The sequence below is a fragment of the Medicago truncatula genome, chromosome 8 (genome assembly GCF_003473485.1).
Source record: "Medicago truncatula cultivar Jemalong A17 chromosome 8, MtrunA17r5.0-ANR, whole genome shotgun sequence".
Taxonomy (NCBI): Eukaryota; Viridiplantae; Streptophyta; class Magnoliopsida; order Fabales; family Fabaceae; genus Medicago; species Medicago truncatula.
The window spans coordinates 216,421-235,139 of NC_053049.1; the positions used below are offsets into that span (position 1 = coordinate 216,421).

Below are 18,719 nucleotides of genomic sequence, written 5' to 3' on the forward strand. Positions count from 1 at the left end.
TATTTTTTTTAATTTAATTTTCATATATTTATTAAATTTTCCTTAAGAGTTTAATAGATATGGTTCACAATATAAATTATTAGTTTTTACCATAAATTAAATTATATTTGATCTTTTTATTAAGATGGCACCATTTTAGTTGTTTTTCCTTTTAATTTTTTTTTTTAATTCAATTGTCATATATACTAGTTATTAAACTATTTTTAAGAGTTTAATAAATATAGTAATCGTTCATTATTTTTTTAATAAACTATTTTTAAATATAGTTATCCATCCCTAGTTATATAACCAGAAAAGTATGTCCCTAAATATAAGCACCCCCACCCTCTCTCAAATTACTAGATGCATGTATTTTTTTAACATAACCATTATTAAATCTATTAAGTTGTTTTTAAACTAAAAATTTAATATTGAGTCCATTACATACAAATGGCAATTAATAATATTTATTCATAAAATGATAAAATGTTTACATTAATGTCATTATCAATTTTTCTTAATATATGTCAGAAATATGCAATAGATGCTTATAATTAAGGATTGACGGAGTATTTATTAAAAAATATTTTTGATTATCAATGTAATTGTTGTAAATTTTTCTAAGCGTTTAAAAACTATACCTCACAATATAAATGAATTGTTTTTTTAGGAGAATATAAATGAATTTTCTTAAAAATAATTAATTGTTATTTTTGTACTAGAATATATATATATAATATAAGTTTTGTCAAAAAAAAGATACTAATAATAATATTTGACCATTTCATTATAACATTCAAAGATAAAATAAAAATATCTCATAATATAAATAAATTACTATTCTTGTAAAAAAAAAATTACTATTATTAGACCATAATATATATTATTGGTTTTTTAGGGGATTTAATTAATATATAACATAATTTTTTAATAGGTTACTATGTTTAATGGACCAAAAAACTTACTATGTATATGAGTTTAATAATCATTCATCATAATATAAATAATCTCTTGTTTTTTAACTTTTCAAAATAATAAAACACACACACACCAATGACTAGTTCAATGATAAAATTTTAGTCTGGTAAGTTTAAGGGATGTAGTTTAAATATCCTGGAATGATTTTAAGAATTATCATTAAAACCACTTTAATTTTGTCAAAAAATAAATAAATTAAAACCACTTTAATTAATAATAATTTTACTATGTCCCAATTATTTTTAAGGGACACACACTCGACTATTTTATGATAGCATTCATTGTTATTAAAAGAATAAATTTTTAATTAAATTATAAACTAGTTTTCACATTGTTTTTTAATCTATTGAAAATATTTCCATACATATAAACTTCTTGTGTTTATAAATACATTTTTTGGGTTTAAGCTAAAGTATTCACCATTTTATAAATACAAACAATGCTTAATATTGTTTTATTATTGTCTGTGTCTTTAGTTTTGACATCAATAATTTCTTCAGCATATGGTGCCATTGAAAGTGGTGATGAAAGCAATAAACTTCACATTGTGTATATGGGTTCACTTCGTAAGGGAGCATCATATTCTCCAACCTCTCACCATCTAAACTTGCTGCAACAAGTTATTGATGGTAGTGATATAGAAAATCATTTAGTTCGAAGTTACAAGAGAAGTTTCAATGGTTTTGCCGCAGTACTCAATGATCAACAAAGAGAAAAGCTTTCTAACATGCGAGGTGTGGTATCAGTTTTTCCAAGCCGAGAGTATCATCTTCAAACCACAAGGTCATGGGACTTCCTTGGATTACCTCAATCAATCAAAAGATCTCAAACCGCTGAGAGTGATTTGGTGATTGGAGTCATAGATAGCGGAATTTGGCCAGAGTCTGAAAGTTTCAATGATAAAGGTATATACGTAATTAGTGAGAATCAAAATATATTTTTGTAATTATCATACAAACTTGTTTTTTTAATTCCCATATGTATGAAATATTTACCCCAATTAAAATGATACATGATTAATTAATTAGAATAACTTGTGTTTATTGTATTTATCTAATTTTACATTTTACGTATATTTGTTTTATAGATGATGTTAGCCATGAGTACCGTTGGACATTTAGTAATAATATTATCTATATTGTAGAAAAAAAATTATAATATGCTAACAACATTGTAGAAATTAAATGTTTATGATATGATTAATTTATTAAGTTTATTTTTTTATTTTTATGACTAATCAGGTCTTGGTTCTATTTCAAAAAAGTGGAGGGGGGTTTGTGCAGGCGGTGTTAACTTCACTTGCAATAATAAGGTCATTGGAGCACGCTTTTACGGCATCGGAGATGATAGTGCAAGAGACGCAAATGGTCATGGAACCCACACATCATCGACAGCCGGCGGAAGTGAGGTGAAGGGTGTAAGCTTTTATGGTCTTGCAAAAGGCACTGCAAGAGGTGGAGCACCATCTTCAAGAATTGCTGCATACAAAACCTGCAACAATCTAGGTATGTGCTCTGATGATGCTATTTTATCTGCATTCGATGATGCCATTGCTGATGGAGTTGATGTCATCACTGTCTCTATGGGTAAACCACAAGCTTATGAGTTTGTGGATGATGCTTTTGCCATTGGTTCTTTTCATGCCATGGAGAATGGAATACTGACAGTGCAGGCTGCAGGAAATGATGGTCCAAATCCAAGTACTGTGAAAAGTATAGCACCTTGGGTATTTAGTGTTGCTGCCACTACCATAGATCGTCAATTCATTGATAAGCTAATTCTTGGAAATGGAAAGACTGTTATTGGTAGTTCAATTAACATTGTCCCATCAAATGGTACCAAATTTCCAATAGCTGTGCATAATGCTCAAGCTTGTCCAGCTGGAGCAAATGCATCCCCTGAAAAGTGTGATTGCATAGACAAAAATATGGTGAAGGGTAAGTTTGTTTTGTGTGGAGTATCAGGGCGTGAAGGATTGGCTTATGCAAATGGAGCAATTGGTTCAATCAATAATGTTACAGAAACTGAATTTGATATTCCTTCAATCACTCAAAGGCCTTCACTTAACTTGGAACCAAAAGACTTTGTTCATGTCCAGTCCTACACAAATTCCACTAAATACCCTGTAGCTGAACTTTTAAAGACTGAGATTTTCCATGACACCAATGCTCCTAAAATTATTTATTTCTCTTCTCGTGGCCCAAATCCTATGGTTCCTGAAATTATGAAACCAGATATAAGTGCTCCAGGAGTTAATATCTTGGCTGCATATCCACCTATGGGGACACCAAAATACAACCTATTATCTGGAACCTCGATGTCATGTCCCCACGTTGCTGGAGTTGTTGCATATGTGAGATCATTTCATCCAGATTGGTCACCTGCAGCTATCAAATCTGCCATCATGACCACTGCGGAACCAGTGAAAGGTACTTATGATGATTTGGTGGGTGAGTTTGCTTATGGATCTGGGAATGTCAACCCACAACAAGCTGTTCATCCTGGACTTGTTTATGACATCAGCAAAGAAGATTATGTACAAATGCTTTGCAATTATGGTTATGATGCCAAAAAAATCAAACAGATTAGTGGAGATAATTTAAGTTGCCACGTAACATCCAAAAGGTCCTTGGTGAAAGATATTAACTATCCATCAATGGTGATTCCTGTTAGGTCTTATCACAAGCGTTTCAATGTCAATATTCATAGAACAGTTACGAATGTTGGCTTTTTCAACTCAACCTACAAGGCAACTCTTATCCATCATGATCCAAAAATCAAAATTAGTGTGAAACCAAAACTTCTTACATTCAGATCATTACATGAGAAAAAATCTTTTGCTGTCACTGTCATTGGAGGAGCAAAATTAAATCAAACAATGTTTTCCTCATCGCTTATTTGGTCTGACGGTATCCACAATGTTAAGAGTCCAATTATTGTACAACTACTTCCTCTATATAGTTGACCACCTTATAATTATGACAAATAAATATATAATTATTGTTGGAGACCAAAAAAATTTATGAATGCTCTCTATCTCTCCATTTGTTCAAGTTAATTTTTCTAATATCCAAAATCCAATATATACAAAATAAAAATAATAAACAACATTTAAAAAGGTGATAAGTGTAACACTCCTATTTCTATTAAAGCAATTAAACATGCGAATAATATATTTATTCATGAAATAGAGGCTACGCCACATTCAAAATTCAAAAACCAATAGACATGTATATAAACCTCAACAGTTGCAGCGGAATATAAACCAGAGTAATCAATATATACATGTTATGAAGCAATAAATTACATTACATAGATGCATCTCAAAAATCCCAAACAAACGGGTAAACTCCAACATAACAGAATCCAAAAAGTAACCTAATATAGACCGACACAACAAACCTAGATCAGAGCCGACTAACTCTAAACACCGATATCGGGGAAAGCTCCCGATATCCACCAAGCACAAGAACTCACCAAGCAACTAATCATGCACAACGTCTACCCATCCATACAGACAGGTAGGCGGTCCATCACAGATCCACTGGGGTAAGTATTACATCATCATAATCCAAATAACAGTTAACATGAATATTTCAATATAACATCATGCACTTGATCAATAATATTCACACATCAATACTTACATCAAACCCAAATATCTCACATCAATAATCATTAATCACGTGTGTCATGAACAAATATCAATTCACAATTATTCATACACAGTCACCAATTACATATATCGTGAACAAATATCAATCATATTTCATGAACATTCATTAATCACATTTCATGAACAAATCACCCATCACATTTCATGAACAATCACCAAATCACATATATCAATAAAACTCATGTCATGATATGCACCTATTGACACATATATGCATGTGGTACCAAATCTCCAAAAGGTCGTCACCTTCGATGATAAAACACATCGTATTAATGGTTCACATCCGCCTTACATAATCTCCGAAGTAAAAGAGCTCAACCCTTTTACAACTACACGACTATGATGCATGGACATGTAACAAGACTCGATAATGCGACAACAATCACAATTTTCTCCACAATATATAGGACAACACCCAATTATATTGTTCATCTCTACATCATTTGCATTATCAAGAAAACATGCCCATACACAATTAAATCATAGTATTCATCATCACACAACAACATGATTATCAACAATGTTATTCAACATCAACTATCACATATAGTTTCACTCATTCAAACGTTTCCTAAATCATAAGTAAGATAACATATACATCTCATGATAAATATCATATCATTCATTCATACAACTTCACATAGTTATATAGACATAGTTGTAACAACCCAATTTTTAGCTAGATTCATTTTAATTACTTTTAATTGTGTTTGTGTGTGATTAATTGTGCTTGTGTGTATTTAATTGTCGTCGGGTGCATTTACGTGGATTACCGTATTAGAAGAGTATTTTAGTCATTTGACGGGTAAGGTAAAATGGTAATTTTGGTGAGAATCATTTTAATATTTAATGAGAACCCTTATTTTACCAAGTTACTAGTGTAATGATTAGTTTTTATCGTTAGTGACCGTTCGTTATATTTTACCGTTGTTAGTAATTACCGTTGAGTGGATAGAAACTTTTTGGAATTATGTTAGAATGAGTTAGGCCCATTAGAATTTGGAATTGAGCCCATTAAGGGAGATAACATTAGGGTTGTCATAGGAAAATATCTTTCATTCACTTCACAAAACACTTTCCTAGAGAGAGAGGGAGATAGAGAGAGAAAGAGGTGAAGAGAAGAACAAGAGTGTTGAAGGGAAAGCTTGGGGAATCAATTTGGGTGACCTAGGAGCTGAATTGAAGCAAGGGTTAGAGATAATCAACTTCAAAGGTAAGGGGGTTAGTTATTATCATAATCATGTACAATCTTTGCATTTTCTCATGTTGTATGAAAATGGGTTGGTGAACAATTGTTGTTAAATTCGTGCTCTTGCTGTGATGCTATTTTCTTGTGCTTGAATTGATGATTATGGTATGTTTATGGGTGAAATTACATGTTTCAAAGTATGTATAAATGTTAAGTTATGAAATTATGCTTAATTGATGAAATTTGATATGCTTTGATTGAAAAGAGATGTGATTCATATTCCATTAATGTGGTTATTGTTAACTGATGCTATTGTAAGTGAATTATGATTTGGGTATACTTAATTGTGGATTGATGATGAGAAATAAATTGTTGTTGATGGTTTTGTGAAATTAGTGAAGTTGAGTTAAGTGTTCATGTGAAGGACCAAAATGAACTTTTTGATATATATATGGTTGTTGACTGAAATTTTGTTATTGTTGGATGAATTGAACCTATGAGAATTTCTGTTTTCACGTTGTGGTTATGTTAGTTGAGTCGTTTGGGAGAAAACGGGTTTTTCGTGTGAAATGTCGATGTTTAAGCGTTTTCGCCAATGAGTGATTATGTGAGGTTTTGGAAAATGACTTTTGGGATGGTTGAAACATGAAATTTTTTATAGATTATGTTAGAGTCAAGTGTCAGGATCGTGTAGGTGAAAACGGCATCAAAATCCGATTAACGGTTTGCATTTTACGCGCGAAATAGTGAAAAACGCACTTTTTGGAAAAGCTGTAAGCGAACACTTCAGAAGCAAACTTCAGAAGCATACTTCAGAAGCAAACTTCAGAAGCACACTTCAGAAGCAGGCCAGTTCCGGCATCTCCTGTTTCGCGTTCTTGCGTCTTTTTCACCTATTTCTGTTTCGAATTGGCCTTTGGTGTAAACATGAAAGTTTTAGATAATTTTGTTAGCTTTCTAATGGCGTTGGTTTCAGGTCCAAATGATTTTTAGAACTCGAGTTATGATCAAATTACTACACATGGGTCATGTGAATTTTTGTGAAAACTTAGCATAACTTTTTCTATAAGTCGTGAAACTTTTCCAAACTTGATATTGGGCTTAATGAAGTATTTAGAGGGAATAATTGAGTATGTAAATATGTAATTGGGATGTGATAATGATCATGAGATATATTTTGCTATCTTACTTGGAATATGAGAATGCTTGAATTGGTGAAACTATATGATATAGTTGATGTTGAGTGACATTGTTGATTATTGATAATATGTTGATGTGTGATGATGAATACTATGATTTATTTGTGTGGGCATGTTTTCTTGATAATGCAATGTTGTGGAGATAATCAATATAATTGGGTGTTGTCCTATATATTGAGTTGAGATTGTGATTTGTTGTCGCATTATCGAGTCCTTACACATGTCCATGCATCATAGTCGTTGTTGCTGTAAAAGGGATGAATCTTTTACTTCGAGATTATTGTAAGGCAGAGGTGAGCCTTACATGCGATGTTGACTTGTCCATCGGAGGTGACGACCTTGTTGAGATTTGGTACCACATGCATTTATGTGTCAATAAGTGCATATCATAGCATGAGTCCTATGTGAAATATGTGATTGGTGATGAATGGAGAAGAATGAAAGTTGATAATGATTGTTTGTGATTGATGTTGTGAATGAATATTTATGATTGGATAATTATTCATGTGATTGATATCTGTGGATATGAACTATCAAGTTGTGATATAAGTATTTATGCATGACTATTATTATTCAAGTACATGATATTATTTGATTTGATTATTATCTGGATTATGATAATGTAATGCTTACCCCCAGTGGTTTTAACCGCCTACTTGCCTGTATGGGTGAGTAGACGTTGTGCAGGAGTAGTCTCGGTGAGTCTTTGCTTGGGATATCGGGAGCTTCCTCCGATATCGGTGTCGTGTCGGCTCTGATCTAGGCTTGTCGTGTCGGTCTAGATTAGGTTATTTATATTTTCGTTGGGATTATTATTTTGTTGATGACTACCCGATGTTTGGGTTTTGAGATTTATCTTTTGGATATGATTTATTTGCTCATGGCATGTATATATTTGATCACTCTGATTTATATTCCGCTGTAACTGTTGAGGTTTACATACATGTCTATCGGTTTTTGAATTTTGAATAAGACGTAATCTCTATTTCTTGAATAAATGTATTATTCGCATGTTTAATTGCTTTAATAGAAATAGGAGCGTTACAATAGTCACCACAATTCTTAAGACAATTGGTTCAAGAAACGTTTTTGACCAAAAACCATATCAAGTGGCCACCGGCCAACATGGATACATCTCAAGACAAAACGACACAAAGATCCACTAGACCCCTTTTACACAAGGTTAAATATTTCATAAAAACATCCATGGATGATTAGGATAAAGTCCCTATACTTAGAAATAAGTTTGGAAACAATTGGATCAAAGAAAATTGCATTTTTAAGGTTTTTGAAAAAACAGCATCGTGGCACATTGGTTTCCCATCGTGGAACGATTTTTCCAGGATCAGAAAGACTGAAAACCTGGTCAAAATCGTGGCACGTTGGCCCCGTATCGTGGCACAATTTTGGGTTGACAGACAAAATCAGATTTTCAACCTCCACGTTTTCGCGCATAAAAATCAAACCGTTAATCCGTTTTCGATGCCGTTTTCACCTACATGCTCCTAACACTTAGTACTATCATAATGCACAGAAAAATCCAAGTTTCAACAACCTCAAAGTCATTTTACAAACCTCACACAAACACTCATTTTCCAAAACGGTTAACAATTGAATTTTCAAACTAACTCTCGTTTTCTTTCTCCCAAAACGACTCGACTAGCATAACCACAACATAAAAACAGAAATTCCATCAAGTTTAACTCATTCAACCACATCGACAACTCAGTCAACAACTTTGTATATCATTTTTCACTTTGGGTTCTTCACATGAACATCTAGCACAACTTCACCAATACAAACAACTTATTTCATAAAATGGAATACACATGATATCATTCAACAACAACAACATATCTACTTCAACAACACTTCATTTAGACATGAATTCAACCATAATTCAACAACACAATATCCCAATCCAACAATTGAGCAAAACACATAAGTATCCATTTTCACCAAACCAACAACAACAACTTATTTCACAACAACAAATTATGATTCATGCATACCCAAGCCATGAATTAGCATCCATAACATCACTTAACAATAACAACATCTATTGATCATGAAACTTATCACAATTCATCAACAACCATGCATAATTCACCAATTGAACATAATTTACAAACTACACATTTTCATACATCATGAACTTGCAATTTCATCATCAACAATTCATTTAGCATCAAATTAACATATTCAAACATATCTCTACCACATACGCACGAATTTCAAAGATTGGGTTCATGATAATAACTTATTCTCATAATCAATTATGCATAGGACAAGAGAAAATGGATTAACTAAATGATTATGATAAAAACTAACCCCCTTACCTTAATTATCTCCAACTATTAGCTCTAGCTTCACTTTTGCTCCTATGATTCTTCAAACATTTGAATTCTTCAAGTTCCTCTTCTCTCTAACCCTTGTTCTTCTCTTCTCCCACTTTCTCTCTCTACCTCTCTCTAGAAAATATCTTATGAAAATGAATAAATGATATTTTCCTAAGACAACTCCTTAGGTATGACCTTTAATGGGCTTAACCTAGTTTCTAGTGTGTTTAACCCATTTCTATTCAAACCAAAATATTTCTACACTTCAAACGATATTTAACTAATAACGGTAAAATGTCACTAACGGTCACTAAACGGTAAAATCTCAATTTACTCTAGTAACTTAATGAAATAACTATTCTCATTAATCACTAAAAGTAATTCCCACCAAAAATTATAATTTTACCCGTTCTCACAGAATGACCAAAATACCCTTAAGTCTAAAATGGCTAAAATACCCTTCTAACACGGGAACCCATGAAAATGCACTCAATGATGATTAATCACATATAAAACACATAATAAAAGTAATTAAAATAAATCTAGCTAAAAATCGGGCTTTTACAATAAGATCCACATATAATATAACTCATGTGCAAATTTTCTCTTCATTATATTTAAAATCTTATCTTATATTTATTTTAATTTTTGCATAAAAATAAGCTTACACAAATGTAAAATCAAACAGGTGTCTCAACCACATAAATTCACATCAACACAAATAATATTTTTATTTTTTTATTCTTAAGCAAAAAGAGGTGCAGATGGTGAACCAATTGCAACTTCCTAAAAATATATAGATATAAAAAAAAAAAACAAGAACAAAAGAAGAAGGGGAACATAAACCAAAACCTTCTCATAAAAGAAAAAAGAAAAACAAGAAAAACAAAGCAAGGAAATAAAATAAAATAAAAAGCAACAAAAAAACCAAAAGAGAGCAAGGAAAGAAACGAAACCAACCAATGTAACTCAAATTAATTTGGTGGTCTACCACTAGAACGAGTGTTATGAACATGAAAACGTTTCTGCACATTTTTTTTTTAGTTTTAGATACCTCAATAAAAGGCTCTTCTTCGGCAACATAATGATTCTTCAAGTAGTTGATAGCTGCCCCTCTTTCTTCCTCATCAATATAAACCCGAGGCTCACTTGCACAAGCATCCTTGTCGTTCAAATATGGCCGCAAACTCTCCAAGTCATGAGCAATGTTAGAATTTAAAACATCTTTAAAAACCCATGACATTGGAAGAACATAAACCATACCAAGATGGGGGATCTTGATTATAATCTAAGTCCGTCACAACGTCACTCCAAGGACCAAGGATGCGCATATCAGAAAGTTTGTTGCTCTGTTGGTCATCACCTTGTATTTCAGTCATCGCTTCAACATGTGTTGATTGAACCTAAACAGCCTCAACGGAAGTGCTAGAATATAGTTCTTCCTCAATGTTTATAACATCACCCACCAACACATTAGTTGTTACTTTCCTTAGACCACATTATGTCAAGAATAATAGGATCTTTATCAAGCACAATATTACTACAGCCTTGCTCATGTCTTTTAGGGACATTCTTAACAAGATTATATTTAGTAATCACTTTTTCACGAGCAATTTTGTTGGCATGATCTTTTTACAATGATCCGATGAATGACCAATAGAATTATAGATGAAACAAAAGTATGGTGGATGTTCATACTCAATTCAATGTCAAAAGCAAAATTATCTCTTTCAACACACAGAGTATCAGAAATAAATTCGGCAAAATTGATATCACAAATTAGGTGAGACCTACATTACCCTCTCTTGTTTATAGGGTAATTTACCCTCTCATGATATCAACCAATCAAAATGTAATATATATAGGTAACATTAAATGTCAAATAAATGAGTAGATTTTTTCTAAAAATAAAAGAGTTAATCTTAATTTTTTTTTTAAGGAGAGTTAATCTTAATCATAAGGTAACTTTTAATACTTTTAATCATAAGGTAATATTAATTTTTATTTTTTTTTAAACAACAAATGATTTAATTTTTTTTTATATTAAGGTGTTCAATCTTAATTAATTTACACTATAAGACTTATAACAAATAAAATTTTACATCAAATTTCTTTCATCTGGATGTCCTTAAATTCATCATTTACATTCATAAATTTTCTTCCATTCCAGAACCCCGAACGTGAGAACAAAAACATCTCATTCTTTCAAATTTCTTCTTCTTCATTCTTCCATATTAATCAATTTTTGTTTCTTTTTCATTCTTCTTCCCATTTTGATTGTTCAATTTTGTCGTTCCAAATTGCCGCAATTTCCAATTATCGTGAGAATTGTCGTTGTTTCTAGAACCGCGTCAGGTATCGTGACTTATTATTTTTTTATTTAAGCAGCCAACCTAATAAAATTTGTTAACACGCATAGACCTGTCTCACTATCAGCAAAAGCCTTTAAGTCCAAATAAAAGAACAAAAGCCTCATCACATAACCATTTCAGCATCAACCAAAAAAATGCTAGCAAACTCCCACAACATCACAGCGGCAACACTTGCTAGCAGCCCTCAAAGTACAACAGATGATTTACTCAATTGTTATAATTAACTACCTCACAACCAAGAAAAATCAAATCAAAAAGAAAAATCAAGTCATCATGCCTGACGTTGTACTGGAAATAACGGCAATTCTCACGATATTTGAAATCATGACGATTCTCACGAAAATTGAAAAATGCGGCAGTTGGGAACGACAAAATTGAACAATCAAAATGGGAGGAATAAATTTTATGAATATAACTGATAAATTTAAGGACATTCAGATGAAAGAAATTTGATGTGAAATTTTAATTGTTCTAAGTCAGTCCTGTAGTGTAAATTAATTAAGATTGAACACCTAAATATAATAATTAAGGCAATATTACATTATGGGTTCTTTATCTTATTTATTTGTAACACTTTGGTCCTTTGTCTTTATTTTTTCCCGTTTAGGTCCTTTATCTCTCTTAAAAGCACATATACATCTTTTTTCGCATTTTTTTTGATTAAAAAATACATAATTTTATTTTTAAAAATATATTTTTATTAAAACTGAAAAAAAAATTCAAAAATATGATGAAGATGTTCATCATCTTCCTTTGAATCTTCATCATCTTCTTTAAATAAAAAAAATTCTACTAAAATATATCTCCAAATATCGTGAATTAAATGTTATATTCACCTCAAATCTTATTTTAAACACAAAAATCAAAATCTTAATTTCACAAATGTTGCAAGGCAGATGATGGAGGCTTAGTCACTGGCGCAGGGTTAGGCTTTACGAAAGTTAAGATTGTTCTGAAAACAACAAAATTGATGTGCAAAACTGCTATCAATTTTGGGGTTATTTTTATGTCGGACTTGAATATTGAGTTAGAAAATAATAATAATATACAGCGTGACAATTTATATAACTATTTTTTTTTTATGAAACTAAATCTCTTTCTCTATAGGGGTTTGATTTTTGTGTTTAAAAGAAGATTTGAGGTGAATATAACATTAATTCATGATATTTGGAGATATATTTGTGTAGAATTTTTTTTGATTCAATGAAGATGAAGATTCAAAGGAAGAAGATGAAGATGATGAACATCTTCATCATATTTCTGGATTTTTTCATTTTTAATAAAAAGATATTTTTAAAAAATAAATTTATGTATTTTTTTAATAAAAAAAATGAGAAAAAGGATGTATATGTGCTTTTATAAGAGATAAAAGACCTAAGTGGAAAAAAATAAAGATAAAGGACCAAAATGTAACAAATAAATAAGATAAAGGATCTATAATGTAATCATGTCTATAATTAAATAAAAACTAAAAGTATTAAAAGTTATCTTATGATTATAATTGATTCTTTTTTTAGAAAAAAATTGACTCATTTATGACATTTAATGTTGCCAATGTATATTACATTTTGATTGGTTGATATCATGAGAGGGTAAAATACCCTCTAAATATGAGAGGGTAATCTAGAAAAAACCCACAAATTATCTCTTTCATTGTTCATACTTCATTTTATTAATTAATGAGGTGATCTAAGTGATTAATGACACACACTCGTACTTGTGTTGCAAGAATATCCCTCTATAGTTATCTCATTTATATATAGGGAAAATAACATTCATCTCTTGTGAGGTCTATTAAGATGACACTGACATCCCCTTTAGTTTTAAAACTTACATTAATCTCCCTTAAGTTTTTATCAAATTGACAAACACCTCCCTTCACTATTAACACTGTTAATTTTCCTTCAATTTTAATTTTTTTAGAAAATTTTCTGTTAACTTTTAACAGGATTCTTGAATTGGGAAAAGACAAACCTTCTTCTTTGTTGTTTCTTTAGATTTTTGCAAACGATTTTGAAATTTTGATGGTAATGACAGACATGTCCATAGTGAAACGCGACAGACATGTGTCCTTAATGCTAACAATTTTGGTGTTTTTTATTTTTTTGAAAGAAATGTTGGTGTTGGTATTGATGGAAAAATAAGATGAATACAAACACTGTTTCATTGTGTTCTTCCTTATTTGATTTTGTCATCGTCATAAATGGACCTTTAAATTTTGAATCATATGGGAATTGAAAGATTTATGACAATAATTAGGACCTTTTTGTTATTATGTTAGTTTTATTTTAACCTGATGTTACGATTATTCTATGAACGTCTCTTACGAAGGTCTCAATTTCATGAGGGAAAATGGGATACAGGACTTAATATTCAAACTATGAATAACTTTTCATACTTTCTGCAACCTTTTTTGCTTTGTTCTCAAGTGAACTAAAAGTATTTTTAATAGCTTATGCTAGCTTGATGGTTTGATAGAAAAAGAATTTCTCTGAAATGATTTCAACACTCGTGTAAAACACACTATCTCTCTCAAAAATAAAATAAAAAGATAACGGTGTTAACAACAAAGGGAGGTGTTTTTCTAATTGATGAAAACTTAAAGGAGGTTAGCGTAAGTTTTAAAATTAGAGGGGTGTATGTGTCATTTCAATAGAACTTAGGGGAGGCGGATGTAATTTTCCCTTATATATATATGAAAAAAGATACAGTATATAAATGAAATGTAATCTCCTTAATTACAAAAATAAAAAGAAATCCCCGCTAGGAATATTGCATATTATATGTATAAGTTGTGTTTTTTTTTGGTAAGTAGTCTAGCGACTAGAGAAATTCACCTTAAAAATGAATAAATTGGGTGTCCGGGGTTCGAACCCTACCCCTGCACATATTGTACATTATCCCTTACCAAATGAGCTCAGGGTCAAAAGTCGTGTTTAAATAACACAAATGATTTATTGATTTGTGTATGAGCAAGGGCTTAGAATAGAAACAAAGAATGGGTAATACTGAAACTAATAATAGTTCCAAAATGGTGAGTGTTGATTTTTGTATAGAGGTATTAATAATACGCAAAGTAAAATGTGGCAATTCAAACCGACATGGCTTTCTTGTTTGCTCTTTTAATTTGCTTTGATAATCATTGAATCCCATCTCTTCTGCATTTCCTTAACAAAGGATCAATCACCTGCAGCTGACTACATGGCCACAACACAGAGACAAATAAACAGGTACGTATGGTTTTTGTTTTCTGAATTCTTATCATCAAAATGCATCTGATTGAAACATATTCAATATCACAATTCAATACTGCTATAGTTTATTATTATAAAGATGTTTATTTTAGATATAATTAAGGGATGGATAGATATATCATATTCTCCCTCTTGCTCTTGTATTATATTTTATCCATAAGTTCTTTCTAGCTTGTCTGTGGAACCCACTTGAACCTTAGGAATTAGAACTGACATATTTTTGCTGCTTTACTCCTACCCTTGTTTTGCCGGCTTAATAATGGAATACATATATAACCTTTTCTTAGCTTCAAAGTTAGGGTTAAACTTGATCTCAACTTGCACACTACTCTTCTGTCTTTGATGTGTCAAACATTGATCGATCACAAATATATATATAATCACAATGTGGTCCAATACATGCATACACACTCTGGCTGGGTAACATATGGAAGCAATATTCAAGAGATTTCAATTATGTGTTATTTCCTTTCTCATTTTTCTCACTATTTTTACTCAAACCTGCAGCTCAACTGCATTTGATGACACTGAATATGAAGATTGGGAAAGCAATATTCATATACCAAATTCCATCTTAACTTATGGGTACGTATTATTATTAATAGAGTCTCAGGTTTGTTAATTCTAATTAACTTTAGGCACCTGATTAAATATATATGGTTTTTGGTTTAAGGAGTGAAATGGAGGAAGCTGAATGGCAGATGGTGCAAAAGAAAGGAAACCAATTTGTAGTGAATGACCAACCTTTCTATGTAAATGGATTCAACACTTATTGGTTGATGGTATTTGCTGCGGACGAGTCGACAAGAGGAAGGGTCACTCAGGTGTTCAAACATGCATCCTCAGTTGGCATGACAGTTTGTAGGACTTGGGCGTTTAATGATGGCCAATGGAGAGCCCTTCAGAAATCTCCATCACTTTATGATGAAGTAGTATTCAAAGCCCTGGATTTTGTGGTGAGTGAAGCAAAGAAATACAGAATCAGACTCATATTATCATTGGTTAACAATTGGGAGGCATATGGTGGAAAAGCACAATATGTCAAGTGGGGTAATGCTGCTGGCCTTAACTTGACCTCTGATGATGACTTTTTCTCACATCCAACTCTCAGAGGCTACTACAAGGACCATGTCAAGGCAAGTTCCTTGAGATGTACCTAAAACTTAATGCTTCCTGTTTTTTCTTTTAAACTAATTTGGTTCCTATACTATTTCTTGATTGATCGCTGTGTAGACTGTGCTCAATAGAGTTAACACACTCACAAATATTACTTATAAGGAAGATCCAACAATTTTTGCTTGGGAGCTAATGAATGAGCCTCGATGCACCTCTGACTCCTTGGGTGATACGTTACAGGTATATATGTTTTCAATATTTTTTATTTCAGTTCAAAGAGCTTTAAATAACCAATTTGAACTCTTTCGAACAAAAGCACGCGCGCACATCCCCTTTTTAGCGCCAATTTATTAATAAAAGTTTCCCTCTTTTCTAATTTTTTTTTCGTATTTTCAAAAAGAAACCCAAACACAATAATAATCCATGCATTCAACTAATAAGTTAATTTTCTGATATCAAATCCTTGAACTCAATTGAATATATTCTCTAGGAATGGATAAAAGAGATGGCATTCTATGTTAAGAGCATTGATCCGAAACACCTACTGGAGATTGGCCTAGAAGGATTTTATGGCCCCTCAACACCTCAGAGATTTCAGTTCAACCCAAATTCATATGCTCAACAGGTTGGAACTGATTTTATCAGAAACCACCAGGTTCTAGGTGTCGACTTTGCTTCTGCTCATATATATCCAGACTCTTGGTAAGGTTCCTTCCTTGATGACTTTTACTTAAGTATTTATCACATACATGATAGAAGTACTGAAGTTCTGCCAACCATTATTTCTTTAAACATCTAACATTCAGGCTTACCTTGTTGAAGGATTTCACAATCAGTTGCTGATAGCCATATCCCATTTGTGAAGTCTTGGATGGAAGCCCACATAGATGATGCTGAAAAGTATCTTGGAATGCCGGTTGTTTTTGGTGAGTTTGGTGTATCTGCAAAAGATCCTGGTTATAATTCAACATATAGAGATACACTTATAAATACTGTGTACAAGACAATTCTAAACTCTACAAAGAAAGGAGGTAGTGGGGCTGGAAGCCTTTTGTGGCAGTTCTTTCCTGATGGAACAGATTACATGGATGATGGTTATGCAATTGTTCTCTCAAAAGCTCCTTCTACTTCAAGCATGATATCCCTTCAATCCACAAGGCTTGCTCTATTCAACTCCCTCTGCTCTGAGAGATGCCACTGGGGTTGTAAGAAGAAAAAGGTGTTGCAAAATGTACTCTATGAGGATGAGGAGTAGTTAAGTTGGAATAAATAAAGGTATAATATTGAAAAAGAATAATACAAACAACATTATTGATATTTTAAAGAGACAATTTTTTTGAAACAAAGAAAAATGTCAAAAAAACAATTATTTTGAGACAGGGATTACGCTACAATAGACCCACTTCTTTTATAAACGAAGAAGCTTCTTAGACTCTTTTTTATTTGATAAAAAAAAATCCAACTTTTGTTTTTGAAAAAATCGAAACTTAAGGATAAAATTGTAATTTATGTTTAATAATTAATGTTTTTTCTACGGGTGTGTTCGTTTTAACTTATATTCGTAGATTCATGTGAATAAAATTATATAAATATTTTCCTTAAAAAAAATTATATATATATATATATATATATATATATATATATATATATATATATATATATATATATATATATATATGTTTATATTTGTTACAAGTTTACTAAACCTTATTTTCGGTTATAATGTTCATTGCATAGAAAAAATCATAATAAAATATAGGCAAATTCTATCATGCCTTCGTCAAAGCAGCGGATTTAAATCTCTAGGTTTCACTGACAAATAGGAAGAGCTTGACCCACCTTTCAAAATTTAGGTTTTATACAAAAAAAAAAAAAAAAAAGTTATCATAAAACCTGAATTATTGTTTTTATTTTGACAAATATAAAACCTAAAGTTATCATAAATAGGTTTTATGATAACTATACATTAATGTTTTTTCATTTCTATTTTGAAAAATCCTATTTTTAGAAAACCTTTTAATTTCGAAAACAATTTTCCCCGAAAATTAAAATTGAAATCTAAAATTCTAATTATAGCCTTAATTCTCTCTTCCTTTCCATCTTAATCTAAAATTATTGTTTTTTTTTTTTTTTTTACAAGTATAAATTATATTCTTCGTTCAAAATGATAGAGTACATGATACAATGCAAATTCGCTAAAAACAAAAAAGATGAACGAACAAACTCATGGATCCATGTTAATAGCATAAAATGGAAAAGTAAAAAAGCCTACACATATGACTATATTCAAGTCTCCGGATCTGCAACGTGGACGACGCTAAAGTCATTGATTTGATCTGCACTAAATCGAAGTAGACATGACAACAGGCGGCTTTACGCATCCCGATCTCCGCCCCGCTTCCTGCACCCGCCCCTGCCCCCATCCCCAAACTATATTGGGAGTAAAAATTGAACACCCAGCCCCGCCCTCAATGGGGAAGGGTCTCCCGGCCCCGCCCCCACCCGCGAAAACTCTATTTTTTATAAAATATTTAAAAAATGCATATTTTTTTCATAGTAATAAAAAACAATAATTATATTAATAATTAAAGATCTAATAAACTTTTTTCAAAAGAGC

The 18,719-nt window shown here is 31.6% G+C and overlaps 2 protein-coding genes across 4 annotated transcripts; both read left to right on the forward strand.

The window, feature by feature from the left end:
- Positions 1 to 1,396: 1,396 nt before the first annotated feature.
- LOC11432397 (subtilisin-like protease SBT4.8) lies at positions 1,397 to 3,922 on the forward strand. Its single transcript, XM_003626621.1, has 2 exons — positions 1,397 to 1,862; positions 2,199 to 3,922. Exons 1-2 carry the CDS (start codon positions 1,397 to 1,399, stop codon positions 3,920 to 3,922), a joined length of 2,190 nt encoding a protein of 729 aa, XP_003626669.1.
- Positions 3,923 to 14,833: 10,911 nt separating this feature from the next.
- On the forward strand, positions 14,834 to 17,559 carry LOC11435395 (mannan endo-1,4-beta-mannosidase 6). 3 transcript variants are annotated; one of them, XM_039829683.1, is made up of 7 exons: positions 14,834 to 14,962; positions 15,494 to 15,571; positions 15,660 to 16,122; positions 16,220 to 16,342; positions 16,593 to 16,804; positions 16,925 to 17,398; positions 17,466 to 17,559. In XM_039829683.1, exons 1-6 carry the CDS (start codon positions 14,934 to 14,936, stop codon positions 17,355 to 17,357), a joined length of 1,338 nt encoding a protein of 445 aa, XP_039685617.1. In that variant the 5' UTR covers positions 14,834 to 14,933; the 3' UTR covers positions 17,358 to 17,398; positions 17,466 to 17,559. The 3 variants fall into 3 exon arrangements, with proteins under 3 accessions (XP_039685617.1, XP_039685616.1, XP_003626672.2); XM_039829682.1 differs by lacking the exon at positions 14,834 to 14,962 and having other exon boundaries at positions 15,377 to 15,571; XM_003626624.4 differs by lacking the exons at positions 14,834 to 14,962; positions 17,466 to 17,559 and having other exon boundaries at positions 15,377 to 15,571; positions 16,925 to 17,445.
- Positions 17,560 to 18,719: the final 1,160 nt, after the last annotated feature.

What these genes read in the sequence shown, in the direction of transcription:
- LOC11435395 (XM_039829682.1), top strand. Translation starts at nt 15,414, where the DNA reads ATGGAAGCAATATTCAAGAGATTTCAATTATGTGTTATTTCCTTTCTC. An exon ending in AATTCCATCTTAACTTATGG is followed by an intron (nt 15,572 to 15,659) that starts GTACGTATTATT and finishes TTTTGGTTTAAG; the next exon opens with GAGTGAAATGGAGGAAGCTG. An exon ending in CCTTGGGTGATACGTTACAG is followed by an intron (nt 16,343 to 16,592) that starts GTATATATGTTT and finishes TATATTCTCTAG; the next exon opens with GAATGGATAAAAGAGATGGC.
- LOC11432397 (XM_003626621.1), top strand. Translation starts at nt 1,397, where the DNA reads ATGCTTAATATTGTTTTATTATTGTCTGTGTCTTTAGTTTTGACATCA. An exon ending in TGAAAGTTTCAATGATAAAG is followed by an intron (nt 1,863 to 2,198) that starts GTATATACGTAA and finishes ATGACTAATCAG; the next exon opens with GTCTTGGTTCTATTTCAAAA.